At 44.3% G+C, this 25,665-nt stretch overlaps 2 protein-coding genes and 1 long non-coding RNA gene across 3 annotated transcripts in view; 1 reads left to right on the plus strand and 2 right to left on the minus strand.

Annotated features, from left to right (window-relative positions):
* Positions 1-2,540: 2,540 nt before the first annotated feature.
* CHCHD2 (coiled-coil-helix-coiled-coil-helix domain containing 2) lies at positions 2,541-7,196 on the minus strand. The gene is made up of 4 exons (XM_045875451.3): positions 6,973-7,196; positions 4,957-5,206; positions 3,455-3,605; positions 2,541-2,842 (listed from the first exon to the last, which is right to left on the minus strand). The coding sequence occupies exons 1-4, from the start codon at positions 7,020-7,022 to the stop codon at positions 2,832-2,834; spliced, it is 462 nt and encodes a 153-aa protein (XP_045731407.1). The 5' UTR covers positions 7,023-7,196; the 3' UTR covers positions 2,541-2,831.
* A 2,991-nt stretch (positions 7,197-10,187) lies between these two features.
* Positions 10,188-25,665, plus strand: part of LOC135364575 (uncharacterized) — a 72,125-nt gene continuing 56,647 nt past the window's right edge. The window contains exon 1 of the long non-coding RNA XR_010411968.1: positions 10,188-11,443. This is a non-coding gene — a long non-coding RNA (uncharacterized LOC135364575). The remainder of the gene's footprint in view (positions 11,444-25,665) is intronic.
* On the minus strand, positions 17,748-18,666 carry NUPR2 (nuclear protein 2, transcriptional regulator). The gene is made up of 2 exons (XM_045875452.3): positions 18,310-18,666; positions 17,748-17,981 (listed from the first exon to the last, which is right to left on the minus strand). Exon 1 carries the CDS (start codon positions 18,610-18,612, stop codon positions 18,316-18,318), a length of 297 nt encoding a protein of 98 aa, XP_045731408.1. The 5' UTR covers positions 18,613-18,666; the 3' UTR covers positions 17,748-17,981; positions 18,310-18,315.

A 25,665-nucleotide genomic window follows, 5' to 3' on the forward strand; every position in this document is an offset into this window, starting at 1 on the left:
ACAGTAGATACTGCTCTCTTGTTCTAAAGCTACTTTTCTTTTTTTTTTTAAGATTTTATTTGTCAGAAAGAGAAAGCACACAAGCAGGGGGAGCGGCAGAGGGAGAAGCAGGCTCCCCACTGAGCAAGGAGCCCAATGTGGGGCTCGATCCCAGGACCCTGGGATCATGACCTGAGCCGAAGGCAGCCACTTAACGACTGAGCCACCCAGGCGCCCCTAAAGCTCCCTTTTTCAAACCCCTAATTCTAATATAACAAATGAAGGGAGCTGTAATACAGTGCTTCACACAGAGGCTAGGCCCACAAGCACCCATTTGATTAGCATTTCACAAAGCACTTGCACATCTTCACTTGCATCCTAAAACTCTGGTATTAAGCCCATGGTAAAGAGAATGTGACTTGCTCACGGTCACGAAATAGGTGAGTAGGAGGGCCCAGACTAACCCCAGGTGTGGGCCCAAGCGCTCTTTCCATTATTCATGCTGACCACCTATTTCTTCCACTCTGGGGAGGTACTTTCCTGGATTGCTGCATTAGACAGGAGTTGCGCATGACCTGGGGTCTATGCATAAAGGCCTCTGCTTGCTGAGATGCAACATCTTGCTCCAATGATGGGAACACTTCCATCTCGTCCTTTCACTCACTGTCACTAAACTCCCCGATCCCTTTTGTTGTCCTCATGTTAAGCTATAGACTTGACTTCTGCTTTATACCTCAGTGTTTATAAAATCCCTTCTAACCTCAGGGCAAAAGGCCAATGTATCTAGTGGATTATTCCCTGGGTCTATCTCTGTATAGCCATGGCTCCTACCAGGGAGAGGCCAGGACAGCCAGACTCTCGCATTTTATTGATGTCAGCAGTTCATTTTCCTTTTACTTTTTACCTTATTTAAATTCAATTATCATATACTATATTATTAGTTGCAGAGGTAGAATTCAGTGATTCATCAGTTGCATACAACACTCAGTGCTCATTACTTCAAGAGCCCTCCTTAATGCCCCATCACCCAGTTACCCCATTCCCTCGCCCACCTCCCCTCCAGCAACCATCAATTTGTTCCCCAGTTAAGGGTCTCTTATGGTTTGCCTCCTTGTTTTCATCTTATTTTTCCTTCCCTTCCCCCATGTTCATCTATTTTGTTTCTAAAATTCCACGAGTGAAATCATATGGTATTTGTCTTTCTCTGACTTATTTCACTTAGCATAATGCCCTCTAGTTCCATCCACGTCATTGCAAACGGCAAGGTTTCATTCTTTTTGATGGCTGTTTACTTTTTTTAACGGAAACTCTACACTCAATGTGGGGCTTTAACTTATAACCCCAAGATCAAGAGTGACATGCTCTACCTGCTAAACCAGCCAGGTGCCCCATTTTCCCTTGATTCAACAATACACTATTAGGGTACCCACCACATACCATTACACCTTGGACATTAAGGGGCAATAGCACTATGAACTTAGAAGTCCTGAGCTTTCCCAGAAATGGGCAAAGGAGCCCACTGATGAATCCAGAAGGAAATATGGTGGGGGATTTGCCAGAAATGAACTTTCTGTGGTGATTCAGGCAAGGTGGTCTTGGCCCCTTTCAGGAACTCAGTTAATACTGAGTGGGGCCCTCTAGGGGCACCTGGGTGGCTCAGTTGGTGAAGTGTCTGCCTTTGGCTCGGATCATTATCCCAGGGTCCTGGGATGGAGCCCCACGTCAGGCTCTCTACTCAGTGGGGAGCCTGCTCCCTCTCCCTGCCGCTCCCCCTGCTTGTGCTGTCATTAAATAAAATCTTAAAAGAAAAAGAGTGGGGCACTCTAAGAACACAGCTGAGAACAGGAGACGGCAACTGAAAAATTTACTCAATAGCACTTTCCTCACCTTGTAGTAACACAGGTCTCTGAAACTTACAGATTGGAAAAGAAATCAGATAGCCTCGGAAAGGTCCACTGGAAAGTAAAAAAGTGCAGAGCACAATGTAGGCTGGAGATAACTTCCAGAAGTGAATGAAATTTTGAGTTGTGAGGAAGGGAGCTGGGTTCATTTTTAAAAAATGATGCACCCCAAATTGAGTCCATCTCAAGACAACATGGAGTGGGCAGTCACAGCTAGCTTGAGTCTTTCAGCAAAGGGAAGCTACAGTGCCTTACACAGAAGAAAAACATTTGCAGGGGGACTGCCTGTATTGAGAGGCTGGTTTTCATCTCTGACCAATTAACTGGATACAGTAGGGGAAGTGACATGTAGTGCTGACCTGGCCAGAGGAACCCACTCACGTAATAGGTCTATTCCCACACTTCTTGTTACTGCTCAGTTTACCAAACACTGGCTTCCACCTGGAACCTTTTTAATAAGCACTATGTTTACTAGTGAGCTACTCCTTACAGAACTACTTTTCTACAAAAGCTCAGGGAGCTCGGCCAGATCATCCAGGTGGATGCGAATTTAATACTGAGACTATAAAACGGATACGCTTAAAGACAAGACAATTGGGTACTTTTGCAAAATGCAAATACCGTATCTAATTTATAATCTTACACTTCAAAGACACCACATTTTGGGAGAAAATCACTTTATTCTAATTAATTCACAAATGAGAACATCACAAAAGGTGATATAAGGAGGCACACAAACATCTGCCCAACCCCAAATTCAAACCATCTCAATGAACTTCTATACAGTAAGAATTTTTTTCATTCCAATTCTGAAGAAAGCTGTATTTAATGATGAAGGAGAAGCTTACTGGTGGTTTTACACCTTACATATTCACCTTCAATTATATTTTTATGCTAAATTAACTTGGTTATGAGAGATGATTTTCCATATCTTCAATTTGAACTTCTTGATTAGGCTAATCCTGCAAACAGAAAAGATAAGTTAGAAGAGAAATAGCTGTATATTCTTAACAAAGTAGAAGCCCTCCAAACGATAAAAGGAGGGATGAAAACCCAAGGTTATCAGTTTCTTGCCTAAATGAAGGCAGGAAAATGAAAACGGAACATTTTAATAGATGGTGAATTCTTAGGTCAACAGGGGGAAGTTACATAAAAACAAGTTCACTGCCAACATTCCACACAGCCCAAACCTCAGAGTTCCACTGAGGGACTGAATACACTCATCTCTCAAATAATCTGTGAAGAATGCCAAGGACTTATCAGTCTTTATACCCAACCTTGGACTTCAGTGAAAATGGAATGTAATTTTTTATTCACAGCTTTAAGGCTGTAACACCCACATCCTGTAACCAGAACAAGACCTGGCACACTAATCTACACCCACTTAAGGAGGAATCAGATTCACAACATAACTGGTAAAAGCGTAAGATAATGACTAGAAACCTCTGGACCAGCTCTGTTAGAAAAACTAGATTATTTTTAGAACGAAAACAAAATCTCCTCTAGGGCCCAGGAGTATCATGCTGTGAACTGCACAGATGCAGGTTCAATCAGGGATTGATGTTATCACCTACCATTTGCAAATCTGCACTGTTTCAGCACCTCGCTGAAACCTTCACAAAGCTTCAGGTCACCCTGGTTCTGGGCGCACTCCAGAAACTGTTTCATCTCATAGTGGCACGGGCCAAACTGCTGCTGCTGTGCGGCCTGGGTTCCCTGAGGCTCCTGCAAAGGCGTTAACATTCAGGACCATTAAGAAAGGAAATTAGATTTACGCCTGAACAAAGAACAGTATCCAATGTCTTTGAGGTCAGCTGGGGAAACAACTACAACTAGATGCAAATTAAAGTTTCTACCTAATAACATGGAAAGTGAAAATTTTTAAAGGCAGAAAGCGAATCTGTGTCTTTGGGGCATCTGGGTGGCTCATTCATTAAGCGTCTGCCTTCGGCTCAGGTCATGATCCCAGGGTCCTGGGATCGAGCCCCGCATCGGGCTCTCTGCTCCGCGGGAAGCCTGCTTCTCCCTCTCCCTCCCTCTGCTTGTGCTCTCTCTCTCTCTCTCTCTGACAAATAAATAAAATCTTTTTTAAAAAATAAAAAATAGGGGCTCCTGGGTGGCTCAGTCGGTTAAGCGACTGCCTTCGGCTCAGGTCATGATCCTGGAGTCCCGGGATCGAGCCCCACATCAGGCTTCCTGCTCAGTGGGGAGCCTGCTTCTCCCTCTCCCACTTCCCCGCTTGTATCCCCTCTCTCGCTGTCAAATAAATAAAATCTTAGATAAATAAATAAAGGCAGAAAGCAAATGGGCTTTAATCCAGTTATAATCAGAAAGACTCAAGAACAAAGACGCAAAATACCAGTGAGGTTCAGTGAAGTTTCATGGAGGAGAAAGTGGGACTATTCTAGAGAAACGGATGAGAGTATCAAATACACCAGAAACACAACAGAGTATACACTATACACTCATGCTCATCAGAGGAGAAAATTCACATACTTCAGAAAGAGGGGCAGTGGCAAATATCGTAAGAGGTCAGAGAGCACAGAGCGACTAAAGAGATTTTTAAATACTTAACTAAGATTGAGACTAAACTTAAAATAAGGGGGAAATGGCTGTTTTACAGTGAAATCAGGCTGAACTGCTATTCCACTCCTTGGGAACAAATACAGTTTGTACAGTACTTGATGATGCTGGTCTAAGGCACTAACTCAACTGCCAAACATGGCTTTTGATAAGCCATCTTCTGCTAAGAGCACTGTGGATTCTAAAATTATAGTTCCTGGGGCGCCTGGGTGGCTTAGTCGTTAAGCGTCTGCCTTCAGCTCAGGTCATGATCCCGGGGTCCTGGGATCGAGCCCCGCATCGGGTTCCCTGCTCAGCGGGAAGCCTGCTTCTCCCTCTCCCACTCCCTCTGCTTGTGTTCCCTCTCTCGCTGTCAGATAAATAAATAAAATCCTTAAAAAAATTAAAAAATTAAAAATAAAATTACAGACAGTTCCTATACATTAAGGAACTTACAAATAACTAGGTTTTCTCCTAACGCACCACTGAACGACAACACTACCCCAAATCTTACCTGGTAAGTGATGTCAGGCCTCGAAGGCTCAGCATTGCCTCCTCCACTGAAGCCCCCGGTGATGGCATGACCTACCGTGTGCCCGACAGCAGAGCCCACAGCCACACCAGCTGCAGTGGTCGCCATCTGGGCCATGAGACCTGGCTGCCGGGGCGCAGCAGCAGGTGAGCCGACAGCAGCTGGTGGAGCCGCTGCCGGAGGCTGAGCTGCTGGCGCTGGTCTAGGCGCCGCTCTCATCTGAGGTGGCCGGCTAAGAAGAAAAAGAACAAAAGTATGAAGTGCCCACTTCCTACCAGGTTTGGAAATCGTCAACCTAAAGAAACGGTACTGCTGACCATTTAACAACACAGGTTTGAACTGCATGGGTCCACTTACATGTGGGTTTTTTTCGATAAATACACTATAGGTATAGTACTGTCTTTATCTTCTCCTCCTTCTGATTTCTTAGTAACATTTTTTCTTTAGCTTACTTTATTGTAAGAATACAGTATTACAGTAATATAACATACAAAATACGTGTTACTGCGACTGTTTATGTTATCGCTAAGGCTTCTGGTCAACAGTAGGCTTTCACTAACACGTCCAGTACTGCTTTAAAAACCTTCACATATCGGGGCGCCTGGGTGGCTTAGGTCATGATCCCTGGGTCCTGGGATGGAGCCCAGTGGGGAGCCTGCTTCTCCTTCTCCCTCTGCCTGCAGCTCCCCCTGCTCGTGCTCTGTCAAATAAATAAAATCTTAAAAAAAAAAATAAAGTAAAATTTTTCACATGTTATGTTCCCTCTGGCCATTTTTAGATTGTCTCCTTGGGTGCTCATCCCCCCAATAAGGCTAGGCCAGAAGTTTATGACTTTGCTTCCACCACCTGATTGGCATCACTTTACAAAAATGTGGTTTTCTGTCCTTTGCAAAGAAGCTTCTTTCCGTTAAGTGAACCACTTCCCTACACTCCTAGCGTATCATTTGAACACAAGCCACTGTACTCCAGAGATGCAATGTGGTACCATGCTAAACGTCCTAAAGTGGTCACCGGAAAACTCGGGTCAGACCTGGCTTTCGTACTTACTGATAGCGTGACCTTGGACAAGTCACTTACTCCGATTCTCGAATTTCCTTATTTCCGGAAAAGAGGAATAACATCTATCCCTAACGTTACTGGTGTTAAGGTTAAAGTATAATTAGCAGTATATTTTTTAAATATTTTAAGAACTAGAAAACAGGGACGCCTGGGTGGCTCAGTCGGTTAGGCGTCTGCCTTCAGCTCAGGTCATGATCCCAGGGTCCTAGGATCGAGTCCCACATCGGGCTCCTTGCTCAGAGGGGAGCCTGCTTCTGCTGCTCCCTCTGCTTGTGCTCTTTCTCTGACAAATAAATAAATTCTTAGGGAAAAAAAAAAAAAGAACTAGAAAACGTCACGTACACGTGAGGCTTTACTTTAGTAACTGCGTTCCCAACTGGGCCGAGCCCCTGTAACGCTCATTGCTGGTGCTCAAAGATTATCCAGTTTATTGAAATGCGATCATTTTCCCGATTATACTAACCTTTCTACGACACTGGTTTTTTTTCTTTCTTTCTTTCTTTGGGGGCTACTTTTGAAGTTTCAGCCGTTTCACACTAAAAAATACCCACTCATTTATAGGATATGACCGTTTTAATTTAAAATGAGCTCTAGGAGCGCCTGGCTGGCTGAGTCGGAAGAGGAGCGTGGGAGCCTCGATCTTGGGGTCGTTGAGTTCCAGCCCCATGTTGGGTGTACAGATTACTTAAATATGAGCTCTAAAGTATTTTAAGTACTCATGGGCGTCCGAAATTAGAAAGTTTGCCACTAACGGGAAATCTAGCTAAAGCCCATTTACAACCAGCCTACGGCAGGCGGAGGCCGGCCCCCGCCACACCGGCCTTCGGACGCCCGCGCCCGCGGCCTCCACCGGCCTCCGCCAGGCCGCGGCGAGGCCTAGCGCGTCCTCCGTCTGCGTCACGGCGCCGGCAGCGCCCCTAACCCCCGCGGTGGCCTCACCTGGCCGGAGGGGCCATGCGGGAGGTGCGGCTCCGGCTTCCACGCGGCATGGCGACTTGCAGGGCAGCTCGGCGTCTACAGCTGCGAGATTCCGCCGAGACCCCAGCGACTTCGGCAGCACGGAAAACAGGCGGCGGGATTGGCCTCGGCTCGCGACCAATCAGCGCACAGGCAGAGGCCTCTCGCGCGCCGCCGTCTCCGCGGGACCTGAAGGTCACTGGAAGAACAGGACGTCACGGCGGCGCCTGGTCCTACGCGGTTTGCGTCATGAGCTCGGCGCCAGGCTCCTGCCGGAAACCGGAAGTGCCTGAAGTGAGCCCGCGCTCTTCGTCCTCCCCTCCTAGCCTGAGTCAGGACCGCTTGCTGTTTGCTTCCTACGGCGGGAGGACGTCGTTGCTTCCTTCCAAACGTTTGTATTATTAACGTGGTAGACAAATCCAGCCTTGAGAGTGAGGCAGATATCTGGCGCGACTGCCACTGGACCTTAGACACTTCTCAGCATTACGTTACTTGTTTGGGGAAATATTTTTTGAGGACCAGTGTGGGCACATAATACGAACTGAACGAAGGAAACCGAATACTTCAGGCAGCATCGGCAGAGCTGATTGATTCTATTTGTATTTCTTTTATCTGGATTCAGGCAACAAAAGTTGAGATTGTAGTAATGCCTTAACATTCATTACTATACATTTTTAGACCCTTTTCATATGTATCATAGTACCAGCCCATAATTGGGATGGTATTCATTCACTGATAACTAAAAATGTTCTGAATGATTTTCAAGTGCTGGCTAGGTTCTGGGGATAGATACATTCCAAATAAAACAAGACTCTACCTTTTTTTTTTTTTTTTTTGGTCAGAGAGCACAAGCAGGGGGAGCCCCAGGCAGAGATAGAAGCAGGCAGAGGGAGAAACAGGCGCCCCTCGGGGCAAGGAGCCAGTTGAGGGACTCGATCCCCTGACCCTGGGATCATGACCTGAGCTGAAGGCAAACGCTTAACCCTCTGAGCCATCCAGGCGTCCCAACAAAGCTCTACCTTAGTGGAATTTAAATTCAGGGAGGGGGAGACAGAAACGCCTATATAAATCAGGTAGTGGCGACATGAAGCGAAAGCAGGGTAAGTGAGATGGGGGTTAGAGGCTGGAGAGGCAGGACTCTTTGAAGAGGCAGCATTTGAATAGACTCCTTGAGGAAGCACTGGAAGAACCAAATGTTTATGGAGGTTAAGAGCATGCCAGGCAGAGGGAACAGCAAGGCCCCAAGGGTGTGTGTTTTAGTGACTGTTGGTGTGACATGCTTGTAACAGTACTGTTTTAGAACATCTACAGCAGGGGAAAAGTTGGCTAGTGGCATTTCATGGAGGGTTTCATGGAAGGTCCTTGGGATGGGGTGGGATTTATGGAGGAGGAAAAGCAGGGATGTTCCCTCCATTTCCGCTTGGGTGTCAAAGAGGAATTTCCCCCTTCCACCAGAGGTAGCAGAGTTTAACACAGTCTTTCCAGTAACAGCCGAATGTATGTGGAACCAAAGTGTAAATAATGCAAAAACCTTTAACGAAAGAGTTTTATTTTCCCAGAACTTAATAATTATTAAGTTTTACAAATGATATGACATTGTACTTGCCTTTGGATAATTCATAAGCAGAGACGGAGTAAAGGAGCCTTATAGAGGATATCCTGGCACAAGAAGAGCTTAGAATAAACATAACTTCGGACAGTTTAGACAAGCATCCAGAACAGAGACAATTTTAATCATACCTGGCTAAGTCATTAATTCCTACACTGAGGAGAGAATATTAGATATTTGTACAAGGTTATTTTGTAATTGTGTAAGATTGGAAACAACCTAAATTCCTGTCGGTAGAATACTGATTTTTTTAAAAAGTCACATCACTGGCGCCTGGGTGGCTCAGTTGGTTAAGCAACTGCCTTCGGCTCAGGTCATGATCCCGGAGTCCTGGGATTGAGTCCCACATTGGGCTCCCGGCTCAGCAGGGAGCCTTCTCCCTCTGACCCTCTCCGCTCTCATGCTATTTCTCTCTTTCTCTCTCAAATAAATAAATAAAATCTTTTTTTTTTTAAGATTTTATTTATTTATTTGACAGAGAGAGAGACACAGCAAGAGAGGGAACGCAGGGGGAGTGGGAGAGGGAGAAGCAGGCTTCCCGCGGAGCAGGGAGCCCGATGCGGGGCTCAATCCCAGGACCTGGAATCATGACCTGAGCCGAAGGCAGACGCTTAACGACTGAGCCACCCAGGCGCCCCATAAATAAAATCTTTAAAAAAAAAAAAAGTCACATCACATAATATGCAACTATAAAAAGGAATAAAAAAGCTGCTTCAGGCAGCAGCTCTTTCTGCCCACGGGTCCTGTCGCCGTGCTTTAATAAAACCACCATTTTGCACCAAAGATGTCTCAAGAATTCTTTCTTGGTTGTTGGCTTTGGACCCGACCCCCCCAAACCTCACCTCTATTCCAAAACCACATCATTTGGCGCCCGAATGTGGGGCTTCCAAGTCTTTTCATCTGGACTCCGAGCTTTGGTGCAAACTCTGTGAGTACTGTACTTTCTCTCTTCCTTTACTTTCATTCCAGGGGCCCTTCAAGGAGTATGGGACACATGAAAGTGTTATTGGAACACTTTCATGCCGATTGCTCAGACCACAATCCTCTAGCCCGTGGCTGCTCTACGGGGAGGAAAAAGCCTGCCTTTTGGCTGAAAGTTAGTACCCTGGCCAGAATGGTAGTAAGACCCAGAAACTTGATGCCCTCTCTTTACTGCTGTCCTTATATGAAGTTGTTTGTCCTGGGCACGGGACACCACCTAAGTCATCAGGATAGCGCCAATCTTAAGACTCCTGTGGTGAGGGCGCCTGGGTGGCTCAGTTGGTTAAGCGACTGCCTTCGGCTCAGGTCATGATCCTGGAGTCCCGGGATCGAGTCCCGCATCAGGCTACCTGCTCAGCAGGGAGTCTGCTTCTCCCTCTCCCTCTACCCCCTCTTGTGCTCTTTCTCTCTCTCACTCTCTCTCTCAAATAAATAAAATCTTTAAAAAAAAAAAAAAAAGACTCCTGTGGTGAGGTTTCCTCCTGATTGATCTAATGTGATCCCCTTCACATCCCTGGTCTAGCCACTTCTGGCCACAGGACCTCCACTGGCAGTCCGCCGAAACCAGTACCCGACTGAATTAAAACCCAGCCAGGGACTGTTTCCTAGGGAAGTTGGCTGTAAGGACTACATGTGTTGGAATGTCGCTTAGGTCATGATGGATTTCTATCTTTACTGTTTTCCATCAATGTCCTCTATTAACTAAAGCTACAAAATTTGGTAATTTCTTGTAAAACTTTTCTAGTGTTCTCCATGGGTTAAAAATGGCAAGTTCTTCAAGCCAAGGTAAAATAAGACATGACCTTCAAGGCACCCATCTGTAGCCTGGGATGCAATGGGGAAATGGGGGGACGCTAGCATCCCTCCTACAGGGGCCTTTATTGGCAACGATGGTTATAGCGATTTTGTTCGGGAAATGCCTTGGGTCGCTTTGACACCATGAACCTCTGACTTACCCTGGAACGCCACCTGGAGTCAGGATTGGGGGGCAGGGGGATTTTCTAGGTAATGGACCTTCTCTTTTCTTCAGTTCCCAAGGACTCTCCCTTGGGGTGCCTTTTAACCCCCTGGAAACAGATTGCAAAACTTAGGAAAGGACTGAGCTCCTGTAACACTGCATGGCCTCAGCGGGATCTATTAGAGCTCCTCTGCAGGAAATAGAGCAAATAGATCTAGGGTAACTTCATTGCTCATACCTAGCCTTCATTGCTCTACACCAAGACCTCGACCTAAAAGGGCCTCTTGCAGAATTTTGCCTGAACATTCTGGCTAGTAAGCCCCCTCCACACGCTGACATATTGGATGATAGTTATCTAAATAAGCCTCCGAATTAACCCAGGTTGCTGGAGGAAACACAGGCCCTCCCTAGCAAAGGGGACTCTGACTCTCTCACTGTTCTTCCTCCTAATAGATGTGGGGGCTTCTTCTTCACTCATTTCCCGGGTTAATGGCTATAACTAGAGCCAACTGTGGTTAGTCTCCCTCAGGACAGGAACTTTGAGGGATATTCCCAAGCAGCTGCTGAAACTCCTTTTGTTTCGGGGAAATTCCCGTCTTCTCCAGCCCAACATGGACTGCCTATTCCCACTTGTTGGCAGGAAAACATGGCGTCTGTGCCTCTGTTGGAGCTGATGAGCTCTGGAACCAGAAACCCTTTTTCTGCCTTCTGGCAGCACTTGGCCTCTTCTGTCTCCCCCTCCCCCTTTCTATTTCCACACCACCTGGGTGTGGCCTGCATAACTGGCTTCTAGACCATCCTCTGTGCCTCAGGCATCATGGCTCCTTCCCTCGCTATAAAGGAGCAAGAAGAGCACCCCCTGGACCTAACACCGCCCACTCCAGATTTCCTCACCAGCATCTCAGGTAAAAACTGACAATGGGAAGGATCCAGGTGGAACATAATTTAGTATTTAAACTAAATTTGTTGGTTTAAGATAGACCTGTCTTTAAAGTTAGCACTAAATGTGAGACTTATATTCTATCGAGGTTTGCTGAAGGTCAAATAACCTCATGTTATCTCTGTTGCAATTTGTTAGTAAAAAGATGACTAAAATGATGGTTAATTGTCTTACCAAAATTTTCATGGGTAATTGCTTTCAAAGTCTTTGGTTCCTGGCAGGTGCAGGAACCTCAGGATACTTTGGGCACCTTGCAAAGAGGAATTCCCCCTTCAGGTATTATAAGGCATGTCTGATGGCAAGTACTTGGCTTGGCTTCTGGCCTGGAGAGGCTACTAAAAGTTCAACCTAGAGATTCCTTATAAAAGTTCCAGCAAAGCAGATTCTAAAAGATCTATTTGATCATTATTCTTGCTGAACTTATGTAAATAATTAGACCAAGTTTGTTAAAATTGGACTTGTTTTGCAAACAAATTAGTCTTGACTTGGCTATCTCTGGAAATGAGGGTTATTTTAGAGGGAAAAATTATGTTTCAATAACCCAACTTTGTGGATGTTAAATCCTAGTTTTGATTGTCCTTAGATGTTGTTTGCTTTAGCTAGACAACTTGAGATAAACTTCAAGAGGAATTGCCACAAAAGCTCACGTATAAGCAGTCTTCTTGCTTGTTATTCTGTGGGGCTAATAACAGGACCGCATGGGCTTATGATTATTTGAACAACTGGGAAATGGGATAGATTCCCCAACAGTTGTATAACTGAGCTATCACCTTGACCAACTCTATGTGGCTGGAATGACAAAATCGCTCCTTGAAAGCCAGAGCATACCCCACTCTATGGGGTTAATATGGACTTGTGGAGATAATGGATGACCCTACTTTCTTTATGATTAGATTGGATGATACACTTGGGGATGCCCTTATCTCTTGAGACAAGTCTTCTCCCACTTGCTAGTGATTCCTTGTAATTAGGATAGAATTAATGCTGGACCTCAAACAGAGGTCTTCTTGATGGTATTATCCTTTAGTCATATTTATCCTAAAAGCCACCTCTATTGAGGTACAATGGCAAACAAAGCCTTTAGCCACACATACAACAGTCCTCCCGGTAAAAGGAGCCTCAAAGCTCACTATGGGACAGCCCCTGACTATAATGACTTCTCATCAGGCCCAGAGTGTCTTAGAGACCAAAGGCCACCAATAGATGATGGGAGGCCAACTTACTAAATACCAGGTTATGCTTATAGATACGCCTTAAATAATACTTGAAACCTGTCAGACTTTAAACCCAGCTACCCTTATGCCTGGACCTGACCATCATACTTCTATAGAGCATAACTGGTCAGAGGTTATTGATCTTACTTATTCTAGGCAACCAGATTTAAAAGATTCCCCTATTGAAAATGCCGATGACAGTTGGTTTACTGGTGGCAATAGTTTCAAAGAAAAGGGAATAAGGGGGCGCCTGGGTGGCTCAGTTGGTTAAGCGACTGCCTTCGGCTCAGGTCATGATCCTGGAGTCCCTGGATCGAGTCCCGCATCGGGCTCCCTGCTCAGCAGGGAGTCTGCTTCTCCCGCTGACCCTCCCCCCTCTCATGCTCTCTCTATCTCATTCTCTCTCTCAAATAAATAAATAAAATCTTTAAAAAAAAAAAGGGAATAAGAAAAGCTGGGTACGCTATGGTGCTCACTCGTGCTTGCAATTGCCAAAGCCTTAAAAATTAATTTATACTGACTCCAAATATGCTTTCCTAGTCCTACATGCCCACAGAGCAATTTTTTAATAAAGACTTTATTTCTTTATTTATTTGTGAGAGAGAGATCACAAGAGAGCACACAAAGCAGGGGGAGTGCCAGGCAGAGGGAGAAGCAGGCTCCCCGCTGAGCAAGGAGCCCCATGAGGAATGATCCCAGGACTCTGGGATCGTGACCTGAGCCGAAGGCAGACGCTTAACCGACTGAGCCACCCAGGCGTCCCCCACGGAGCAATTTGGAAGAAAAGGGGGTTATTATCAAGCCATAACACCCCAGTCAAATATGGGTCTGAAATTATTACTCTTAAGGCTGTACACCTACCTAAGGAAGTAGCTGTAATTCACCTCAAAGGACATCAAAGAATATGACCTTAGAATCTAAAGGAAACAGTTCACTAGACCGTGCAGCCAAGCGGGCAGCACAAAATAAACAAATATTAAGTCTTTTACCAGCCTTAACTCCAATAAAGTCTGTAAGTCCAGTCTATTCAGACCAAGAAATGCACAGGACTGGCTTGTTAATAATGAGGGAAAAATCTTTATACCCAAAAATAACCAATGGAAGGTAATACAGGGTTTACACCAGGCTCCTGATTTGGGTAAAAAAGCCATGGGGGTGGCAAAAACTTTGCTAAGAGAAATTGTCCCTAGATTTGGACTTCCTTGGTCCCTACAAAGTGACAACGGACAGTCTTTTATTACACAAATTCAAAATATGGCCCTCCAAAACTGAATAGCCCTTGATATCTTTTTTTTTTTTAAAGATTTTATTTATTTATTTGACAGAGAGAGACACAGCGAGAGAGGGAACACAAGCAGGGGGAATGGGAGAGGGAGAAGCAGGCTCCCCGCAGAGCAGGGAGCCCGATGCCGGACTCGATCCCAGGACCCTGGGATCATGACCTGAGCTGAAGGCAGTCGCTTAACCAACTGAGCCACCCAGGCGCCTGCCCTTGGTATCTTGACCGCAGTTAAAGGGCCCCAGAATTATATGACTGTGTTCTGAGGGGACCCAATGGCTATGTGGCTCTAACTTGCGGCCATGGCTTCCCCCAGGCGAGATAGGCTGCTGAAGATCACTCTTTAGTAAAATTTATGTAACAACTTCTCATTCCATAGTGATTTCAGTCATTCTCAACAAATTCACATATAGTGATCAAAATTTGAACAAATAACTCTTGGAGGAATTGTTAACATATATGTGATACCAATGTTTAGATGAATGGACCCCTGATGATTGCAATAAAATTCTAGTCAGGTGGTAGGTACCAGAAGTTTTAAAATTGTGCAAACCTGTTCCAGAAATTCCACATTTAGGAATTCAAGAAACAGTCATGAATGTGTAAAGAAATTAGCTATAAAGATGTTCATTTAACAAGTTGTATAAAATAGGGAAAATCAATAAATAACTTAAGTGTCCTACAATATAGAATTATATGTTATGATTCATACACATGATGAAATGTTATACAGCCATTTAAAATATTATGAAAGAATACCTGACATGAAAGTATCTTCACAATATATTAAATGGAAGAGTAGGTATACATAGTATGTTTATATTCTGAGAAAGTTCATACATATTTTAAAGACTTGAATTATGTACACTTAAGTAGTGATGTTACCGATTGGATAGTGATTGCTTCCTTTTTTTGTTGTTGTTTTTGCTGTTCATATTTGCCAATTTGTCTAAAATGAACACACTTTTAGTAATTAAGCATACCATGGTGGTTTAAAATAGGTCCACAGATTCTTTGACACTTCTTTCAAAAAGTGGAGCCTAATTCCTCTCCAACATCATGACCCTAAGCTAAAACCACCCTGTTAGCCACTTCTGAATTCTTTACCTCTGGAAACTAAGATAAGTATCTGTTGCTGTAAGCCACTAGGTTTTGGAGTAATTTATTACACAGCAATAGGTAACTAATACACAATTTCTACAGTTACTATATTTAAACTATGAAAGTTTTAGTATCTAAGGTGAGCAAAATCTCGTTAGAACACCTACAGAGTGTTGCTTTAACATGGCTTATGTCTGTCTGGGATTGTGATGAATTGGGAATTGTGTACGAACTGACATTAGCCCTAAGGTCCTTACACTAAGGTCCTTACACTCTAAATCTAATTTTCTCCATTGGATAACTAAGACATACTTATGTGAATGTGGTGCCTTGCACATGCCAGACAAAAAAGAATGAACCAATGAATGAATTTTTAACTGTTGATCTAAAAATACAAAATACGGGATGCCTGGGTGGCTCAGTCTGTTAAGTGGCTGCCTTTGGCTCAGGTCATGATCTCAGGGTCCTGGGATCGAGTTCCACATCGGACTCCCTGCTCAGTGGGGAACCTGCTTCTCCCTCTCCCTCTGCTTGTGCTCTCTCTGTCAAATAAATAAAATCTTTAAAAACAAAAAACAAAAAACAAAAATACAAAATACTATATACACAAGTGGTTAGGTGGTGTTTAAATGAAGTTCTATGGATTTCAAAGGGATGGATATTCACTGTGGGTGAAAGATTCGGAGAGAAAGTGGCACTTAAAATAAGTACAGGTGGAATTTATTTTAGAAAGATTAAAATGATAAAGGGGAAAAGGGCATGCTAAGTAGGACAGCACAGATTCACATGAAGAAGCAGAATCGAATATGGTGAGGACAGGACAGAAGATCTGTGTCAAGTACCAAGTGTGTTTTTGGAAGTTGTGGTACAAAATTGAAGAAAATCTAATAGATGATTTCCAGCACAATGTAAGGAGTCTAGGCTTTTTATCCTACAGGGTTAGAGCAGTCCTTGAGGGGTTTTTTTTATGTTTAAAATGGTCTTCAGGAAGATTAATCTGGACATGGTATCTCTGAAACACAGCAGGAGAATAGGAGTAAGGAAAAATCCTGAAGGCCAAGACAGTGGCAATGGAAACATTACTAATGATGTAAGTGCTGTGCTTGCTTCAGCAGCACATATACTAATCATGTGAAGGCCTGTTATATACCAGGCACTAAGAGCTTTACATGTATTATTTTATTTACACCTCACAAGAACTTTCTTTTTTTAAGATTTTATTTATTTATTTGAGAGAGAGAGAATGAGAGACAGAGAGCACGAGAGGGAAGAGGGTCAGAGGGAGAAGCAGACTCCCCGCCGAGCAGGGAGCCGGATGAGGGACTCGATCCCGGGACTCCAGGATCATGACCTGAGCCGAAGGCAGTCGCTCAACCAACTGAGCCACCCAGGCACCCGACACCTCACAAGAGCTCTTGCAATAGGTACAGTATTATACCCATTTTATAGATAAGGGACAGATAAGAGTTTAAGCAGCTTGCCCAAGTTCATACAGGTGTTTGACTCGTCAAAGCCAGGACTCCTACTATAGCAAACTCTATTCATTCTTCTTTTTTTTAAATTTTTTTTTTTTTTTAAGATTTTATTTATTGAGAGAGAGAATGAGATAGAGAGAGCATGAGGTGGGGAGGGTCAGAGGGAGAAGCAGACTCCCTGCCGAGCAGGGAGCCCGATGCGGGACTTGATCCTGGGACTCCAGGATCATGACCTGAGCCGAAGGCAGCTGCCCAACCAACTGAGCCACCCAGGCGCCCTCTATTCATTCTTCTGAATATAGTAAATGAAGAATATAACACTTTGACTAGAGAGGAAGAAGGGATTGTGTTCTGTAAACTGAAAAATAGTTGCTATTTATTGAGTTCCTCTTATGTGCCATGTGCCAGGCCCTTAACTGTGTGATATGATTTATATATTTAATCTATAATCCATAGTTTGGTACGGTAATCCGGTATCATTCCCATTTTACAAATGAGAAACCAGAAGCGTGGTGTAACTTGAAAGTAGTTACCTCAGAAGTGTGCCGAAAGCCACAGCGATGAATAGTCATAGTGAGGATTAAAATTCAGGTTGCTCCTTCCAGTACACAGCACTCTTCTCTCCTTAGAAGGACTCACCACTGGGCACAGAGGCCTAACGGAATGCAGGCTGAAGAGAAAGGACAGCCACCATGACACTGACATTGTGTGTATAATTTTTAAGCCACAACTCAACTCTTGTCTTTGAACGTGGAGTTTGTGGGTGGTTCTGAACAGAATCTTGCATATGATAGCGGAAAACTGTGATGCTGGAAGGAGGGAATGCTTTCGAGTATCTGCTATCCCTGGTGTCCTTTGTAACTAGCTGTATGACCTCTGAAAAGTGACTTGAACTCCTTTGCCTCAGAATCCCCTCTATAAAATGGGAGATAGCAGCGTCCACCTGAAAGGCTTGTTGTGAGATCAACATTGCAGAGAACCTAGCAAATGTTCAATATACACTATTACAACGGAAAATATTCCTGTTCTGGCAAATATTAAACTTGCACACCACATCTATGAAATCTTGTACAGATTCCTATCTTTGTTCCCCCCTATTCATCTTGTTTACACATAAGATGAACTTATTTGTTCATTTGCGGACTTGAAACGAGTTACCGTAGCAACTGAAAAAGACAAAAAACAAAACCACCAGAAGAGTTCAAATGCCGTTCTTGCTGCTTTTAATTAAAAACCCTAAAAAGGCATACCCACTTGGACACTTGGATGTTACTTAATTAACAATCAGTAAGGAAAAGATACTGAAGCGGTAAACTTAAGCGATGTCGAAAAGAAGTCATGTCGACCAACACGGATTCTCCCCCTTACGACCACAGTTAGAGCTGGAGTCAGAGAAAATACTTTTATCAGGGCCTTCGGGTATCCTGCAGAAAACTGACAAAAAAATAAAATTATTCTCTTTAGCCCATGCATAGGCACTGGAAGTAAATTCTGCACTTATATTTTTTAAAAAGATGTTTTCTGCATTTCCTAGCCTCTTCTCCCAACTACAAAATCCAAAAGGTAGCGGTTTACACTATTCTGACTGCAGCCCAGAGATGAGGGGGGCGTTTAGGGGGTCCAGCGGTGACTCGCCAACGCGGAGCAGCCTCGGAAGGGGGCGACACTGCCCGGCTGCAGACGGCCGACGCGAGAGGCGCGCGGGCGGCCAGGGTGCTCGCGGGGCTTCCCAGGGCTCCGGCCGCTTGCAGCCCGCACGCACCTGCGCTCAGCCGAGCCGAGTGCGCGCCCGGGGCTGCAGCTGGCGCTGGCGCCGCTTGCGCTGGCCGTTGAGGAGCTTCTGCGCGATCTTGCGCTCGTGGCCGCCGGGCACTGGCCAGTTGGTGCGCAGTTCCCGCTCGCGCCGCGTCCGACCCTTGCTGCGCCCGGCCCCGCAGGCCGGGAAGTCGCGCAGGTAGGAGTAATCCAGGCACTCGTAGAGCTCGTCCTCGGAGCTCACGGGCGGCCACCTCTGGGGCGGCTGCGGCGGGAGCCGAGCCCGGGCGCTGAGAAGGAGCGCGTCCATCGCGCCGCGCCCCGGGGCCGCCCGCCCGCGCGCGCGCGCTTCTGGAGGGACCTGCCCCGCGTTTCGATTGGCTCTGCCCGCGGGGGGTGGGGCTGACGGGTGACGTCACAGAGCCCGGAAGGAGGCGCACGCCAGGCTCCGGCACTGCGGCCCCAGGAAGCGTGACGCTTTTCTCTGGCAGCCTGTGCGCTGCTGGCGGGAGAGGGGCGTTTGGCAAAATCCGACTGAACATTTTGTTATCTGTCGGCCCGAAGTGGAAAACTACCCAAGTGTCAACAACGGGGAGGGGCTGCTTAAAGAACACGGGCCATGCATTCCTCCGGAGGACTTTTATCGGCAGTAATTTGTTAGGCTGTTGATGACATGAGAAAGTGCTCAGTAATGATGTAAAGGGAAAAATTCGCTTTGAAGACTATCTCTGGTATTCCAGTAACGTATTTTTAAAACATCTACCTACATAAAAGATTGAAAGGAAAGCCATCAAAGCGCCAAAAGTACTTGTGGCTGGAAAGGCCACACATACATTAGCTCTTTTTCCTTCCCGCCGTCCCCGTTTTTGGTAAGGAGTATGAATGAATGGTATTAAGCGGGAGATTATAAAGGCCTGCCACAGAGCCTGGAACGGCGCGCGATTTCGCATTGTTCGCGGGTGCCCAGGTCCTCCGGTCAGGGGACGCCGAACTTGTTAGCCTGGCGCGCCGGCAATTTGGGGTGAGGGCCCGGAGTAGGGAGCGGCGGTGCAGGGGACTTAGCTGTGTCCGGCCCCCGCGGGCTAGCCCGGGGGTGCGAGAGCAATCAGGCCGGGTGACGGCGCCCGAAAAGGCCGGGTCTCCCCCCTCGCCGAGGCCGCAGCTGCAGCGCAGGGCGGGAGTCTTTGCGCTCCGCGGCACCCCAGGCTCCGCGGCGACTCCCAGGTCTCATTACCTAGTTAACTGTCTCTCCAAACGCTGCTCTCAGGGAGTTACTGCGAAGAACGCCTTCGTTTGGGTGAGGTTTAACTAGCCCAGATAATTCTCTTCCCACAAAAATTGCAGCTATCGTCTCGGGGATTTTCTTTTTAATAGATCAAAAATAATTCCCGACTTAAAAAAAAAGGCCTTCCCAGATATTCGATCTTGCTGAGTTTGTTGCCGATTTGAGATTTTTTTCTTCGGCACTGTGAAGACCTATCCCTGGTGGGGCGTGGCCTACATACCACGCTCTGAGGGCAATTTTGGTGGTTCCTTAAATGAACAAGTCCCGGGAGAGTGTTTTTAATAAAATACCGAGAGGATTTTCTCTTCCACCCACGTCTTACATTTGCTATTGCGAAAAAGAGAAACTAATATTTCTCCTTCTACTGTTCTCCCACGCATGATCTTTTTGAAAAAAATCTTTTCAGTTTGTTATGAAAATATTCAGGTATCTTAAAAGTGCAAAGAATAGAACAATGAACTCTCATATCCCATCACACGGATTCAACAATTATCAAGATCCTGTCACATTTGCTTTATATATATCCCTTTCTGTTTTCCTCTGCTGCAGACCTAATGTCATTTCACCCCTATATTTCTCCATATACAGCTCTACAAAACTAGACTTATTGCAGTGTTATTTTCACACCTGACAAAATCAACCACCCCTGTTATTAGCTAATACCCAGTCCAGAACATTTCTCTGATTGTCTAAAAGACATCAGAATACAGTTCAGAATATACATGAAATCTATACATGAAGCTTGCTTGGAAGTCTCATATTCTAGGGCAGTCTCCCTGTCCTTTTCATTTTCCCCTGACGTTGACTTGTGGCAGAAACTGGGTCAGTTGTCCTGTAAAATGTCCCACTTCGTGGATTTGTCTGCTTCTTTGTGGTGTCATTTAACTTGTTCCTCTCTCTTCCATATTTCCTATAAATTGAGGTTGGATCTAGAGGCTTGTTTATACTCAGATTCAATTTTGGGGGCAAGAAAACTTCCTAGGAAGTAAAGTGTGTTGGCATCACACCAGGATATCCACCATAGTTCATTGTCTCAATTTTAGTGATGTTATGACTTATCAGTGAACTTACGTGGTAACAGCCTTTCCTTGAAATTGAGGTTCCACATAAACTTTTATCTAATGATTTCATCTATAGTTCATTGCTTTATTTGCTATTATGTTCATTTGCTATTATTTCATTATGGGCTATGAAATGTAATTTTCTAATTCAATCATTCCTTCCACATTTATTTCCTAGAATTCTTTCTTTCATGAACCTAGGCCATTTGGTTACCCTGAAATACATTATGACAAGAAAGGCAAAACAAATGTTTAATTCCCTTTAATTTTTTAAAGTTTGTTTGTTTGTTTAATCTCTACACCCAATGTGGAGCTCGAACCCATGACCCAGAGATCAAGAGTCACATGCTCTTCCAACTGAGCCAGCCAGGTGCCCCTAATTCCCTTTTAAAGATGGGTTTTCAGGGGCGCCTGGGTGGCTCGGTCATTGGGCGTCTGCCTTCGGCTCAGGTCATGATCCCAGGGTCCTGGGATAGAGCCCCGCATCAGGCTCCCTGCTCCACGGGAAGCCTGCTTCTCCCTCTCCCACTCCCCCTGCTTGTGTTCCCTCTCTCGCTGTGTCTCTCTCTGTCAAATAAATAAATAAATAAATCTTAAAAAAAAAAAAAAGATGGGTTTTCAGGGTTCTGATGGACATGGCTCTTTTTATTATTTTTTTATTTTTTTATTTTTTAAAGATTTTATTTATTTATTTGACACACAGAGAGAAAGCACAAGTAGGCAGAGAGGCAGGCAGAGAGAGAGAGAGGCAGAAGCAGGCTCTCCACTGAGCAGGGAGCCCGATGCGGGACTCGATCCCGGGACTCCAGGATCATGACCTGAGCCGAAGGCAGTCGCTTAACCAACTGAGCCACCCAGGCGCCCGGACATGGCTCTTTTTAAAACACAATGTGTTCAATCCATTTCATTCATTTTTATAATTTTTTTAATGCTCAAATTGTTCCATCTTTGGCCAGTGGGAGCTCCTTCATGTAATTCCTATGTTCTGTTGGCATTAATCTAGTAGTCTTGGAGAATGCCTTTGTTTTCTGGTAAACCAAGATGTCCATCCAGGCTCATCCTATACATTGTATGCCCCAGCCCTGGAATCAGCCATTTCCCCAAGGAGTCCTTGATCTTTTTAGTATAGACAATGGATTTAGACACAACAATCTTAAGGCTATGTATTATGTTTCTTGGTCTTTACAAAAGCCGTGTGAAATATTACTGTCCCAATTTTCCAGATGAAGAAACAGTTTAACAACTTCCCCAAGGTTATATAACTAATAAAAAGCAGAGCCAGGGGGTGCCTGGGTGGCTCAGTCGTTAAACGTCTGCCTTCGGCTCAGGTCATGATCCCAGGGTCCTGGGATCGAGCCCCGCATCGGGCTCCCTGCTCGGCGGGAAACCTGCTTCTCCCTCTCCCACTCCCCTGCTTGTGTTCCCTTTCTTGCTGTGTCTCTCTGTGTCAAATAAATAAATAAAATCTTAAAAAAAAAAAAGCAGAGCCAGGCTAAGAGTGAGATCTTCTGATCCCTAGGTAATTGTCTCTTCCATATTACTATGCCTCTTCATATAAACTCCTTACTTGTTGGTTCACAGATTGCTAAACATTCCTGCCCTCCTTGCAGGATGGTATTTAAGATGATATTTAAAAGCAGGTGCCACCATCTTGTCTTGCTCTCTTGCCCCAGAACTCTGAATTGATTCTGATGATATCATTGCAGCAAGATTTTAAAGTGGACTTTGTACCTTATTTGGTGGTTTGACTCCAGATCCAGGGGATTAAACAACTTACAATCATACTCCAGGAGCAGACTTTAATTCTTCATGTTAGCATAACCATGCACACACAGTTTATAAAGCTCTATCTCATCACTTTCTAAAGAATTATGGCAACTACCTCATAAGGTACTGGAAAGAAAAATGGAGATTCAGCCCAGTCATTTGCAAACTCAGAGGTAACTACAGCTTATATTCAACACTTCTTTCTCTTCCCCATTTACTCATGCATTTGCATTACTTGTGGATTTTTCTAGCTCCCCTATAAGATTAGAAACACCTTTGCCCCCACCCCTGTCTCCAGCTCACAGTAGGTATAAAATATATGCCTATTAAATAAATACATATATGTATGTATAAACAACCAAAACCATTAAAAAGTGTTAATGAAAGTGAGTGAAATTTAAATAATTTAAACCTCATTCATTCATTCAAAATATATTTACTAAACGTGTATCATGTGCTAGATATTGTTTAGACTTTTAGGATAAAGTTCCCTGCTCTCATGCATTTTATTCTAGAAGAGGCAGACCATAAAAAATATGTAATAGATGATCTCTCAGTGATAAGTGCAATTAAGAAATATGCAGCATGAAAATGTCATGAATGTGATATTTCAGACACAGAAGTTCTTTTTGAGGAGGTGGTATTGGAGCAAAGGGCAAAATGACGACACCAAAAGTGACATGAGCAATTAGTAGCCTAGGAAGCTCCAAACTCTTGTTCCCACACAAGACATTAAAACAAACGAACAGGGTGCCTGGGTGGCTCAGTTGGTTAAGCGACTGCCTTCGGCTCAGGTCATGATCCTGGAGTCACGGGATCGAGTCCCACATCGGGCTCCCTGCTCAGCGGGGAGTCTGCTTCTCCCTCTGACCCTCCTCCCTCTCATGCTCGCTGTCTCTCATTCTCTCTCTCGCAAATAAATAAAATCTTAAAAAAAAAAACCAAAAACGAACAAATAAACAAAAACCAAGAAACAAACAAACAAACAAACAAAAAACCACCCAGAGACTGGCTAAAATAATCCTGTAGGAGTTCTGGTAAACAGTTAAAATAAATACCCAATCAAGAAAAAAATCACATTCAAAACAGTAGGAAATTTTATACTGTTTTTACTTGTCCTTGCCCCACACCTTTCATGGCATAGCAATGGTCTTGGCCAGAAAGAAGCAGCAGCCCAGTCCCCAATTCCCTCCTTCAAACCAGAGAGAGCAGAGCAGAACTTACTTGCTTTTTTTTTTTTTTTAAGATTTTATTTATTTATTTGATGGAGAGACAGAGACAGCGAGAGAGGGAACACAAGCAGGGGGAGTGGGAGAGGGAGAAGAGGCTTCCCGCCGAGCAGGGAGCCTGACGTGGGGCTTGATCTCAGGATCCTGGGATTATGACCTGAGCTGAAGGCAGACGCTTAATGACTGAACCACCCAGGCGCCCCGAGCAGATCTTACTTGTAACAGTCTAACCTGCCTGGGGACTGAAGGACTTGTATCTGCTTTGTCTAACCCAAAGCTCAGGTGGAAAAGTGGTGGGCAGTGCTCAAGAAAGCTGCAGAGGGACTACAGACCTACAGATGCCTGAGGGAAGAGATTATCTAGAGCCCCGAGAAGCTGGATGAGTCTGTGGAAAATTAAGACATTCAAAAGTAGCCATGTATACAGGGGAACTAGTAAAGCCACACAAGCTGAGGGAAGACATCTCCCCAGAAGGGACCTCAAGCTGATCTCAAGGTCTAGAGAAGAGCCAGATAACTAGAGAAGGAATGCTTGAGTGCAATACCAGTCTGCAAAGATTAGGAGAGATGGGTTCTTTCTAATGCCCAATTTTCAACCCCAACAGAATTACAAGACATACACAGAAACAGGAAAACATGACCCATTTAAAGGAAGAAAATAAACTGGCAGAAACTATCCCTGAAAAAGCACAGCATCAGACTTACTAGATAAAGACTTAAAAAAAAAAAAACACCTATCTTTAAATACCCCGAAAGAGCTAAATAAAAACACAAAAAGCTAAAGGAAATCATGAATATTATATGTGAACAAAATGAGAATATCAAAAAGGGGGTAGGAATTATAAAAAGGAACTAAAAAAATCTTGAGCTAAAAAATACAATAACAATTTAAAATTAATTAGAGGGGCTCAACAGCAGATGTTGAGCAGGCAAAGAATCAGTGAACTTGAAGATAGGACATATGGAATTATCCAATCTGAGGAGAGAAATGAAGAATTGTGAACAGAGCTAAAGGAACATGTGGGGTATCATCAAATGGATCAATATATGCATTATGGGAGTTCCAGAAGGAGACATGAGGAAGAAAGAGGCAGAGATTATTTGAAGAAATAATGACCAAGAACTTCACAAATTTGAGGAAATATATGGGTCTACAAGTCCAAGAAGCTCAGTGACTCCAAATAGGATTAAACCCAAAGAGATTACACCACAACAAATTATAATCAAACTATCAAAAGAGAAGACAAAGCAGTGAGAGAAAAGTGATTCATCATGTGCAAGAGATCCTCAATAAAATTTGCAGCCTGGGCACATGGCTGGCTCAGTCAGTGGAGCATGAGACTCTTGATATTGGGGTTGTGGGATCAAGCCCCACATTGGGTGTAGAGATTACTTTAAAATCTTTAAAAAAATTTGCAGCCAATTTATCAGCAAGAACTTTGGAGGCCCAAAAGGAGTGGGATTAAATATTTAAAGTGCTCTAAGAAAAAAAAAACCTGTCAACTGAGAACTCCATACCCAGCAAAAATGAGGGAGAAAATAAGACATTTCCAGATGAATAAAAGCTAAGGAACCTGTCTTCCAATAAATGCTACAGAGAGCCCTATAGGTTACAGTGAAAGCATTCTAGACAGTAACTTGTAGCCATATAAAGATTTAAAGATCTCTGTGAATGGTAAATACATGGGCAAATATAAAAACCAGTATTGTTATAATTTTGGTTTGTAACTCAACTTTTTATATTCTACAGGATTTAACAGACAAGTGCTTGGGGATAATTATAAATCTATGTCAATGGGTATATGATACATAAAGATGTAATTTGTGTTATCAATAACGGATAGTGTTAGTTGTATCCAGAGCAGTTTTTGATTGTATGTGATTGAAGTCAAGTTGGTATCAATTTGAAATAGATTGTTATAACTTTGATATGCAATCCCCATGGTAACCACAAAGAAAATATTTATAGAATACAAAAGGAAAGGAGAAGGGAATCAAAAGTGTCACTACAGGGCGCCTGGG

This window comes from Mirounga angustirostris, unplaced genomic scaffold, assembly GCF_029215605.1.
Source record: "Mirounga angustirostris isolate CCGP_5_RB_7025 unplaced genomic scaffold, mMirAng1.0.hap1 SCAF_5, whole genome shotgun sequence".
NCBI lineage: Eukaryota > Metazoa > Chordata > Mammalia > Carnivora > Phocidae > Mirounga > Mirounga angustirostris.

Bases quoted from the DNA above. Each gene is read 5' to 3' on its own strand.
- CHCHD2 (XM_045875451.3), bottom strand. From the start codon at position 7,022: ATGCCGCGTGGAAGCCGGAGCCGCACCTCCCGCATGGCCCCTCCGGCC. The intron at 5,207-6,972 runs GTGAGGCCACCG...TTTTCTTCTTAG, and splicing joins CGCATGGCCCCTCCGGCCAG to CCGGCCACCTCAGATGAGAG. The intron at 3,606-4,956 runs GTAAGATTTGGG...ACGCCTTTGCAG, and splicing joins GGCCTGACATCACTTACCAG to GAGCCTCAGGGAACCCAGGC.
- NUPR2 (XM_045875452.3), bottom strand. From the start codon at position 18,612: ATGGACGCGCTCCTTCTCAGCGCCCGGGCTCGGCTCCCGCCGCAGCCG.